General features: G+C 39.5%; 1 protein-coding gene across 13 annotated transcripts in view; it reads right to left on the bottom strand.

Moving 5' to 3' along the window:
- Fam160a1 (family with sequence similarity 160 member A1) overlaps positions 1-12,217 on the bottom strand; it is a 337,219-nt gene that overhangs the window by 127,081 nt on the left and 197,921 nt on the right. For all 13 annotated transcript variants that reach the window (XM_023723673.1, XM_023723674.1, XM_023723675.1 and 10 more), the window contains one exon: positions 3,247-3,873. In XM_023723673.1, coding sequence (XP_023579441.1) covers positions 3,247-3,873 — 627 coding nt within the window. The remainder of the gene's footprint in view (positions 1-3,246; positions 3,874-12,217) is intronic.

The raw sequence follows: 12,217 nt of genomic DNA, 5'->3' as shown, positions 1-12,217 counted from the left end.
TATGTTGAGCTGTGGGGGACTCAGGTCAATAATTTCTGACATTGCCAGTTAAACAGAAGACCCAATGCTATTATGGGCTACTGGACTCTTTTAGAATACTTTGCTGTGTTTGCACACCTATAATATTCAATTACGGAACTTAGAAAAAATGGGGTGTACAGATGAATGTCCATTTTGTATCTGTGTATTCAAAGTGGTAAGGATAGATATATAGCTGCATTCTCTTAATGAATAGAGTGATTTGTTCTAATGGTGTTTGTAAATAGGATCTCAAGTCTGCATCTTGTAGAGCAATTAACCACTAAGAAGAATATATGCAGTGTGTTATTGATTGAAACTGTACTTCCGATTTGATTTGAAACTGTCTCATTGCTGTTTATCAATAAAATTTTGAAAAAAAAATAAAAATGAGAAAAGAGAAAAAAAAAATAGGTTTTTTTCTGGGGCTGGCCAAATAGCTCAGTGGATTAAAGCATCGGTAAGCAGGCGCAGGGCCCAGCGGTTCGATCCATGGGCCTGCCATGCCAGCCCCACCCCCAGGTGTGCTGAGATGGCATTTGAGACTGGGTGTGATGACTTGCACCTGTAATCCCAGGACTTGAGAGGCTGTAAACAGAAGAATCGCTACCGAGTCCAATCTAGTAGTGAGACCCTGAACACCCTGTAGACCCTTCCCTAAAATAGAAAAAATAAAAATTAAAAAAAATAAAAAACAATAGGTTTTTCCTGCAAAGGACTTTCGAATATTAGATTTATTTTGAGATACTTTATGATTGTGTTGTTTTTGTAAATGTTATCTTTTTGTTTATTTTTTAATGTCTTTGGTACAGGGTCTCACTAAGCAGATCAGACTTGTAGTGATCCTCCCGTTTTCAGCCTCCTCAGTGCTGGGATTACAGGTATGTGCCACCACACCCAGACTCTGGTGGCTGGCTCAGCGTGCCTAGTAGCACGGCCAGTAAAGCATGTGGTGCCAGGGATCAAATCCTGGTCCCTGCACTTGCCTAAGCAGGTGCTTAGTCCACTGAGCTATCTCACTGCACCATGTAAATGTTATTTTTTTAAGCTGCCTGTTGCATACTCAAGTAAATCACTCCAATATTGTGATGATCGGGGCCGGGGAGATGGCTCAGTAGGATAAGCGCTTGACTGGCAAACTCAAGGATCTGAGTTCAATCCCCGGTTCTGCCCCCCCCCCAAAAAAAATATTCTGATGATCTGTTACAGTGCCTACTCTCCTTTACAAAAAAATTACACAGAACTCAACCCTAAAATGAAACCTTTTATAGCTCCCTTATAAAACTGCCTTTTTCTTAAGACCTAACTGTTTTGTTTGAGGTTTACAGTAGAGTTGAAGGAAAGGTGCAGAGATGTTCCATGCACCCTCACTCCTGTCCATGCATAGCCTCTCTCATTACCAGTCTCCTGGACTGGCACTTTTGGGGGGATCTTCCTGTCTGTTTCACCATTGATAAACCTGCAAGTACATTAACACATCTTCACCACCCAAAGTCCATAGTTCAAGCCAGGGTTCACTCTTGGTGCCACACATTCTATGATTTTGGAGGAATGGATGCTGACATGTATCCCCATTACAACATCTTTCAGAAGATTTTCACTGCCCTACCTAAAGCTCTCTGTGTTTCACCTATTCGTTCTCTCCCTGTTCCAATTTGAAAAAAAAAAATAAGTAGAAAGCGCTATGTTTGCTATGGTTTTGCCTTTTCCAGAATGTCATATAGTTGTACTCATGTAGTCTTGTTGGGTGGGCATCTTACACTCAATAATATGCATTTAAGGTTTCTCAATGTCTTCTCATGGTTTGACTGTTCATTTTACTTCAAAAATATCCACTGCCTGGATATACAGTACTAGTTTTTATTCATCCAGTAAAAGACATTTTGATTGTCTCTAAGATTTGGCAATTATTTGGGGCTGGGGAAATAGCTCAGCAGTGTAGGCACCTGCCTGGAAAGCACAAAGAACCTGGTTCAACCCCTGTTATCACATGCCATGCCAGCCCCAGAACGCGGAGTGTGGTGATGCACACTTGTAAACCCAGCACTGGGGAGGCTGAGACATGAGGATCATTACAAGTCTGTGTAGCGAGACCTTGTACCAAATAAGTAAATAAATGATTTTTAAAAGATTTGGCATTTATTAATAAAGCTGATATAAACATGCATGTGCACGTTTTTATATGGACATGTTTTTACTCTCCTATCTAAATACCAAGGAATGTAACTGATGGATCACATACTAAGAATACATTTAGTTTTGTACAAAAATACCAAAAGTTTCCAATGTGGCTTTGCTATTTTGCATTTCCTCCAGCAACAAAAGAGAGTTATTACTCCATACCCCCACCAGCATCTGATGTTGCCAGAGAATTCTACACACTGTTAGCTCAACTACCTCCCCACCACCTCCTGCCCCTGTGTCTAACAACTAAATACACTCCACATACATTCCTAAATGCCTTCTAAGGGGTGTACCAAGAAGCATTACTTAAAATGAATGTAATCTATCTATGGCAACTTGGTTGGCTTGTTTCAACAAAACTGAGGATCTCATATACTGCTCCACATATTTGAGGCAATATTGTTTATAAAGACTGTGAAAAGAATAGACTGGAAGTAAAGTAGAAATGTTCATTGAGCTTGAAAAGTATTGATACCTGTTGCCCAGCCAGCAGAAGACAAGAATCAATAAATCTGTTCCAAAGAAGGCACTAACACCAAAAAATACTGGGGACCTTAAAGTCTCCTACAAGTCCCAGACAGCCCCCATTCTTCTATGGAACTGACTGGGCCTGAGATACAATTTCTTCAAAGAATGTTGCACTTTATTTTTCACCATACCATGTTCATATTAAGAAACTAAACAGAATATTTATTTTTACATGAAATTTCGAATATGTATTCTTTTTTAAAAAATAAAATCAATGCTTCCATCCACAACTAACAGCTACTATCTTTCTGAGAAACAAACTGATTTGTGAAACCAATTGTGAAGAGTCTTACAACATCTTGTATTCATTAGAATGAAATGAGGGGCAGGGGAGATGGCTCAGTGGAATAAGCCCGTCCCTGGCAAGTGCAAGGGCCTGAGTTCAATCCCCGGTTCCGCAAAAAAAAAAAAAAAAAAAAAAAAAAAAAAAAAAAAACTAATAGAAAGAATAAAAAGCATTTATTATCAGCAGAACAAAAATGGGAAAGGGTAGAAAACATGAAGAGTGGGACTTACTGGACAGAAATAGGTGTTCTCCACTATGTGATGGGCCACCACGCTGTTCTCAGCAGAGAGAGACATGATGAACAGCAAAGCATCCCGAGCTTGCTGGCCGACTGTCCCTTCACGATGAATGAAGGGAATCAAGAGGGAGAAGATAAGGAAGTTGGCGGCCCCTTGGTCCTCACTTGTATGGAAAAAGAGTTCCAGAATAGATGGATCTTTGGCAAGGATGGAACAGAGCTGATTGAGCAGGACAACCAACTTCCCCTCTACAGCAGGAGCGGTTGTTCCAGAACAAGAACTGAGCAACATCATCAGAGGTTTCAGAATAGGCTTATGGTGCAGCAGAGGCTGGTGTGACTGGGTGACCAACATCTCATACATCTTCAGCTGCTCAATTTTAGTCTCATCAGTAAACTCCCGTCTCAAACTCCAAAGGAAAAGCTTCTCCATTATGTTCTCAGAGACCACAAACTCCAAAATTGGCCCCATTGCAGCATCCTTGGCTTGTTCTTCAATGAGCAGGAAAAGCATGTGTTCTACATAGTTCTGCACAGCACTGGCCTCATCTGGAGGGATGGACCCATACTTTGCCTGGGAGTTCTTCAAGGGATCATGCTTCTCTAATATTTTGACGACCTATAACCAAATTAAACAATCATCATCCATCTGATTTTTATCTTAATCATGAAAACATACCACATCTGTCATCACCAAAAATGCAGGAGCTATTTCCCACTTGTTAATAAATATGTGAACATTCTATCTCTGTTTTTCTCTTTCTCATAAAACAAAAGGGATAAACATAGAAAATGTTTGAAAATGCTCATTTATAATAGTTTTGAATTTTGGCAGCCTAAGCATCAAAGAAAATAGCACAGTTATGTAAATTAAGCTACATGAATTATTTTGCTACTACTAAGACTACTAAGCAACATGAAAATTAAATGCTGTTTAAACAAAAAGTAAGCTCTTTATGTTAGATCCATAATTATAAAATATGTCAAAAACATAGGTGAAAACAAGGAAAAAGAAATACACAAATAATCACTTTTGTACTCAAAGGAATGACAATTTCTTCATTTTTTTATAAACTATGAGAAATATGTTGCTTTTGAAATTTTATCAAACTAGTACAAAGAAACCTACTTGTGCTCTCATAAATGGAGCCGCTTTGGAGATTTCGGCACAGGAACACAGCATGCACGTGACAACAGTACCGCAGCCTGCTCTGCCCAGGTGGGCACCTCTCCAGCCAAGCATGCAGCAACAGGAAGAGGGTGAGAGGAGGGAGACCAATAGGATCCAAGAAAGCTTAACACACAGCACACACAGAAGCTCAGAAAGGATTTGGATGCTGAATTTCCTTTAGGCTGAAAACATTCTGAAATAACAACTGCAAAATCCCTAACATTTGGATTGATGAAGAAATTTGAAAATAGAGGTGATAATTATGAATGTAGTTAATGTTATTGAAATATATACTTCAAAATAGTTAATATGCTGTACATATATATATATATATATATTTGTTAAATATACTTCACTACAAAAACAAATCAATTAACAGTTGGAAAAAAAAATCCCTAAATAGGTCACATCACAGCCCTGATCTACTTCTTTCCCTTACCATTTCTGGCATTTGTATGCTTTTCTTTCCACCCTGGAGACTTATTACTTTTATTATTACTTTTATTTATTACTTTTATTGAGTTTACTTATGAGAGCTACAGTATTTTTACAGCTAGTCCTCCAGGTAATAACGTAATTATACTTCTGGGTGTCCAGATTTCTCTAAACTCTTTAAGACAGTTGTGCCTTATACATTGATAGTGGCACAGTAATGCTTGAGTCTTTCTGAAAAGCATTCTGATAATACATAGCAGAAGTTCTGAAACTGCTCCTGCCCATGACTTGTTAATTTGACTTGGGGGAAATGCCCAAGGAAACAATCTCAAAATTGTGTTACAAATTAATGATATTTTCCAATAATTAAAAATAGAAATATTAGGGCCAGCCAAATAGCTCACTGGATTAAAGCACCCACAAGCAGGCACAGCAGCCGGGGTTCGATCCCCGGGCCTGCTGTCAGCCCCGCCTCCGGAGCGCACTGAGACTGGCAATTGAGACTGGGTGTGGTGGCGCACGTCTGTAATCCTAGCACTTGGGAGGCTATAAACAGGTAGATCACTATGAGTCAGATCTAGTAGTGAGACCCTGAACGCCATATAGACACTTCCCTAAAATACAAAAATAAATAAATACATAAATAAAATCAATAAAAATAGAAATATTAACCCAAATAGTCAAGAATAAGAAAGCTATAATTGAAATATGTTACATTACTGTATAATACAATTACAGTTGTGTGAGTTACACCAATACAGGCAAATCTACAAGTGAAATAATTTAAGATAAAAAGCAAGTACATTGATAAATATATACATGATCAGAAAAGAATGTGAAAAGAGATTGATTGATTGATTGATTGATTTTGTGTGTGTGTGTGTGTGTGGCCAGCTTAGCCCTCCAGGGGGCAGGGCTGGCTGGCATGTGGTGCTGGGGGATTGAACCGCGGCCCCTGTGCCTTGCGTAGCTTAGCTTGTTCTAAGTAGGTGCTTTAGACCACTGAGCCATCTCACCAGCCCCCATGAAAAGAGATTTTAACTTTAACTATTTCTTTCCTATAAGTTGCTCTAATTTTATAACAAAGTAAACAAAGTAATTTTGTAGTAATGTCTTTTAAAGACCAAAACATTCAGTTAAAAATGACAAACTTTTGAAAATGCTAAAAATTACAAGTTTATAAATATGCACATATAGTTATACTATATATGGGCATGCAACTATTATGGACCTAATGTATAAGATACAGAAAAACTTTACTTACATTACCATAAAACATATTTTTCTCATAAATTAACCTATATTTCTGTGTTCCAAAACATTCCTTTCCAAGCAGAACTACTATTTTGTTATAAGAATTCTATTCTTTTATTTTTGTAGTGCTAAAATGAAACTCAGGGCCTTATGCATGCTAGACAAGCTAGGCCCCAGCTCTGCTACCAGAAATCTCAAATTTTTATACACAGTCTTTAAGCAGCAGCAGCAGCTTAAAACTTTGTCATGGCTCCTTTATGCTGTCTTTTAGGTCAATGGGCAGAGAAACATGAAAACATGGTAACACTTCACAGAGAGAGGTTTGTTTGTCCAGGAGGAACCAAAGACTTGGATTCCCTGCATCTAGTCCCAGCCCTGGTCTGAGAGTTCTACTACCTGAAAGATGGGTGAGCTACAAGCAAGGCCCATACATCACAGAGTACAGGATGTTCAACACAGTTCTGATCATTACTGTGTGGTCACATGTCCTGACCCTCCTTAGGTGCCAGGCCCTCTCAGGCTCACTCCCTTGCCCTTCTGGTCAGGCACACCCATGACCTGCTTTTCAGACAGGTTCTAGGGCCGACACCCTGAGAGTGGCTCCTGCCCTGGCAGGGGCTGACTAAGCAGCCCTTGGCTAAGCTGAACTGCGCGGAGATGCCAAAAGGTGGCTGCCTAATGGCCCAACTCTGCAACCAAATGGTGCCAGGGCTCTGTACGCGTCTGCTGACTGATTCCTTCAATGGCCTGGACTCTGTTCCTTATTCTGTGACCTAATCTCATACCACTTCCATAAAATTCCAGGGTTCCTGTTTCCCAGATTTCTGTACCCACTTAACAACTCTCTCTGCCCAGTCTGGTGGATACCAGGATTCTATGCCACTCACAATGTCATCTGCAGATCCTGTGCTTCTTGTGATTATCTACTATCTCAAGACTACCAACCTTGCCTCCCATCCACAGCTTCTACTGTAAGTCTCAAGGATACAGTTCAGGGGGGAAAACAGAAGGAGTAAGGCTGAAAGGAAGTGAAAGTATTCATAGGTAAGAGAAGGAGAGCAAGCAAAATACACTTCATAGTATTTCCCTTACAAAATCAGTTCATGCTGTTGGGTCAAAAACACCATTAACAAACTAAGCAAGGTGTAACAACAAATGCCTATCCTGCCAACTACTAGACAGATCAAGGCAAGAGGATTGTAGGCTTGAGGTCAGTCTGAGAAACACAGAGATCCTGTCACAAAATGAACAAACAGACAAACAAAAGCTTTAAGGGCTCAGGCCACAGTGGTTTTCCTAGCATGAGCAAGGCCCTGAGTTTTTTTTTTATTTATTTAATTTATTTATATTTTTATTGAGAAACAAATAGCAATGAGACAGTTTCACAACTGATTACTAGCATAATTAATGCACTGCATATTGTCTTAGTGGTTATTCATTGTACAAGATGCAGACATGATATCCTGTCTCAAACTATTAGAACAAACCTCTCTATTCATTGAATTAAGAGAATGGAGCTGTATATCTATCCTAACTATTTTGAGTATACAGATACAAAATGGTCATTCATTTGTATCCCTTTTGATTAGTTTTGTCAGAGAAGGGTATTGCATTGTCATTTAAATACTGTAGGTGCATGAATTCAGCAAAATATCCCAATATAGTCCAATAGTCCATAATACTAGTGGGTTAGCGCAGGACTGGCAATGTCTGAAGTTGCTGACTTGAGCCTTTTACAGCTCAGCATATTAATATGGCTTATTAATATGGCTTTCCTTTTTATATTTCACTTTCATACTTTTCTGCTAGATGGTCAAGACCAAGGTAAAGCAAGACCTATATAACAAGAAATGTATCTTTTATACCTGACAAGGTCAGTCAAATCCCCTCAGGATTTATCCTGAAGCCCTGTACCTCAGTTTGTAGATCCTTTGTCAGTGTCAGCCATGTGGATGAGTCACGGCCATTGCTTGACCAATTTGCTCTCTGTGAAAGACTGAGAGAATGTTTTCTCTCCATGTGACTCTCCTTAGGCACACTCTACATCATCGATCACTTTGCTCTGTGGCCCCATAATCTCCTTGATCAGAAAATGTGAAGGCCCTGAGTTTCTTTGATTAGAATCTAGTTACTTCCAGAAAATCACAAGAGTAAAACCCATACTTCTATATCCTCTGGAATGTTAATCTAAAGCGTCACTGTGAAAAAACAAGTTACTAAGCAATACTTTCCATTACACAAAAGGCCAGGATTAACTGTCATAATATAAATTCCACTTAATGTACCAAATACCTACCACAAAAGTGTATTTGCATTATTCCCTTGTTCCCTGCTGAACAGTGGTGTCTTTTTTAATTTGACGTATCCCATAAGCACCTATTTCCTTCTAAATTAGGATAACCACTTTATAGTACATGCTCACTTGTACCAGTTGCTAGAGAGAATATAGGAGAAGCTCTGCAGACTTAAGAGGAATGATCTAAGTAGTAATATGCTAGATGACACTAACTGAAACCACAGCAAAAATCAGACATCAGCGAGCATGCAGTAGGAGAGTTGCTAACATAACAGAAACACGAATTAAGCCCTTAGTATTCTGTTCTCAAGAAGCACAACTTTTGTTCATGTTATTTTTCAAGCTTAAGGTTATTTGTAAAGCTGGAAAAAAGAGATGTAAATTTTTAAAATGTAAAAAAAAATCAATTTAGCAAGATATTTGGAAGATTAATCAGTATTCTTTAATAATTCCCAACTTTTCATCTCTGAAGGGATACTTTTAACTCTCTTCTATTACTTAGTCTATGACAAGGCACATACCAAAAGAATAAGATGAACAGATCAAGCAAATAAAACTTAAATCACATGTTAAATCCATGTATAGGTGCTCTACGCTTTTCAAGTAAATTCAGGCTGCCTCATGCTCTAATTGCAAAGGTATTATCTACCTAAGACCTATTATCTACTTTTCACTACAGTGGTTAATACATTTGACAAAACCAATCTAGATGCTTCCATTTTTCTCCCAGTCCCATCCCATGCCCTCCAAAATCAAAATCAAACCACTCGCTTTTCCTCATTTATTACCAATTTGAGCTCTGATGTTTTATTCAAAATGTTGGGGTACCTGCCAGTTAGCTCAGTTGTTTAAGCACCTGCTTACGCAAACGCAGTCAGACACAGGATACAGCAGTTGGATTCCCAGACCCGCCCTTAGGGCAGCCTGAGCCAGAAAAAAAAAGTCTTCTAAAATGTTGTAAAACTACTTTCTTTGGAAGCCAAGGATGATAAGAAGGGCTGAACTATATTAACTAACTACAAGGAAATACAGAAATGCACATTTTCGTTGCTATTTTTTAAAACCCATTTGCCCTGTTCTGGCTCTATGGACACACACCATTTGGTATGTGATGCTTGAAAGAAGTAGAGAATAAACACAGCAAGGTCCATGAAGTCCCAAAATACAACTGTGTCATGAAAAGTAGCTAGCACAGAGGGGTAATGCATGTGACAGTCTAGAGGAACAGTTTATCAGCTGATAGGCCAATGATTCTTTCCATTTCTATCTTCTTCCATTCAAGAAACACAAAGACAAAAAGTAAGTGATAAGAACATCTTCTATTATAAACTGTTCTTACAGATGACTATAAAAACTGGGGCTGGCGAGATAGCTTAATGGACTAAAGTGCCTGCTTAGGAAAGCTTAGGAAGTGCAGGAACCGAAGTTCAATCCCCAGCACCACATGCAGCACCAGTCCTACCCTCAAGGCAGACTGAGCTGGCCACAAAAAACAAAACAAAAAAACAACGCTATGCACAGGTCAGGAACGGGACACACATCTGGAATCCCAGCCCTTGGGAGGCTCAGGCAAAAGGATCACAAATTCAAGTTCTAGGAAAACCCCTTTTCAAAGTTCATAAATAACTAAATGAGCTGGGGATTTAGATCAAGGCAAAAGCCCTAGGTTCAATCCCAAGCACAGAAAAAAACTGCACGCACATTCTTTCTGATCACTGCATGCATTAATGAAAGCAATTTATACAATGTTTTAAAATCACTGTGCATTCAAAGTTGTCTCAGTTTTCTAAAGTATTATTTCCTACTTCCTGCCTGTTTAGTTCAACAGTTCACTGAACATCTACAATGTGGCATGCTCTGTGCTGGGCACTAGGAGTCAACTACAAGGGGTCTCTGGTCTGAAGAAACTTGCAATGAAGTTGGGAAGAAGATAAATCACATGTATTTGCCACTGAAGACAATAGTTAGAACAGTGAAAGAAAAAGCAGGATCATGAGGCACATGAAAGAAAACAAGGAAAATTACTGGGAGTAAACGATAGTGAAAGAAAAAGCAGGATCATGCAGCACATGAAAGAAAACAAGGAAAATTACTGGGAGTAAACGATTTCCCAAAGGACCCTTGAAGGTAGAGACACTTTGCTAGAGAAAGGAATATTCTAGGAAGAAAGAAGTACAAATGCCAAAGGTGCAAAGGCACAAAACGAAATGATGGGGACTAGGAAGACAGCTCAGTGGCTTAGGCACCTGCATAGCAAGTGCAAGGTCTTGAGTTTGAGCCCATGTACAAAAAAAAAAGAATAACAGACATTTTCCTGGGGTGAGAGCAGTTGAGAACTCTGAGCAATTTCACATTTCTGGAGACTAAGTAAAAGTCAGGGAGTAACAAAACAAAAAAAACCCATGCTGCTATCCTTCCAGATGCTACTGAATGGTCTGGCTACAGGAATAATCCAGATGAATCTGTGTTCTAAGTTTATTGCTCTGGCAACTAAAGCTATAAAACCACCATCCAGAATGTGACAGAGAGTACCAACCAGAAGCTATACTTCCTAAACCTATGCTATCCAGGTTCACTATTGGGAATTCAACTATTCCCAAGTGTCAACTCCACAACTACAGTGTTCTGGGGCTGATCACAGATCACTGGACTCTGGGAACAGTATGGAAATGCAGTGCACCATCACTGGACAACTCGAGGTCTCTAGATCACAGAGTGCCTTGAATAACAGTAGGTGATACAACGAGCTGCTTGACATTTCACAAGATCCAAGCAGATACCCTCCTCCACTCAGGTACACTCCTTAAGTTCTGGAGTAAAAATTACTAATAAATACCAGAGTAGAATCAGCTGATTATGTGTTAGTTCTATTAAGTTTGGACTAAAGTTCCCTAATGGAGAACAGTCCTGGATATCACCGCCCTCTGCTGCCGTCCTTTTCCCAGCACTGTATATAAAAGCGCCATATCAGGCGGGTGACAGAATGCTTTAGTAAATAAAATACTGTCATTCCATTTTTCCCATGCCATCTTCCATACATGGGTGCTCTTGGTTTGCCACAGGGGAGCCAGGGGTTGCCATCTCAGCAGCTAGGAGTTTAGGTCAAATTTTAGCTCCCTGCTCCACTCTCTCTGACTACTCTGCATCCACCCCCAGCCTGAATAACACCCAGACAGCAAAGAGCTAATTCATGAAGCTCTGAAAAGACGAATACCAGCATTCGTTCCTGTTGGCCCTCTCAGCCGCACACCCGGCGCTACATCTCTGCCCTGCTCTACTTTTGTATCTTCCTTACCTTTTTTTAAAATCCAAACAAAGAAAAAGGCCATCTTTTCTATAAAATATTCTTTCTATAATTGTTACTTTCTCCATTTTCCCAGCCACTGTCATCCAACACAGCCTCTGTTTTTAATTCTTATAAACTTTTTTCTCTTTGCAATAATATTTCCTGCATGTCATCCACATTAGCTTATTCACTCTTTAAGGCCCAAAGTTCATGCCTCCCTGGGCTCTACCTGGAATGCTGATAATGATACACCTGTAGTGTGGGCCACATAAATCTCTAGTGGACAACAGCCACTTGGACACTCACAGACTGGTTGAACATCTCAACCAGTATTTTCTTTCATAAAGGTACAGAAAATCCTTCAAAGCCTCTGATGACAGAGACTAAGGGCATGCAAATTTATTTAAAAGAAAAAATCAAGACTGAAGATAAAGGAAAGAAAAGAAGAAAGGCAGCAGTGGGGTGGGGGAAATACTCAAAGCTAAAGAAGTGGCTGAGTCAAAATTAAGACCAGCCCTATT

The sequence above is a fragment of the Octodon degus genome, unplaced genomic scaffold (genome assembly GCF_000260255.1).
Source record: "Octodon degus isolate 3935 unplaced genomic scaffold, OctDeg1.0 scaffold00101, whole genome shotgun sequence".
Lineage (NCBI taxonomy): Eukaryota > Metazoa > Chordata > Mammalia > Rodentia > Octodontidae > Octodon > Octodon degus.
This window is presented reverse-complemented; position numbering and strand designations above follow the sequence as displayed.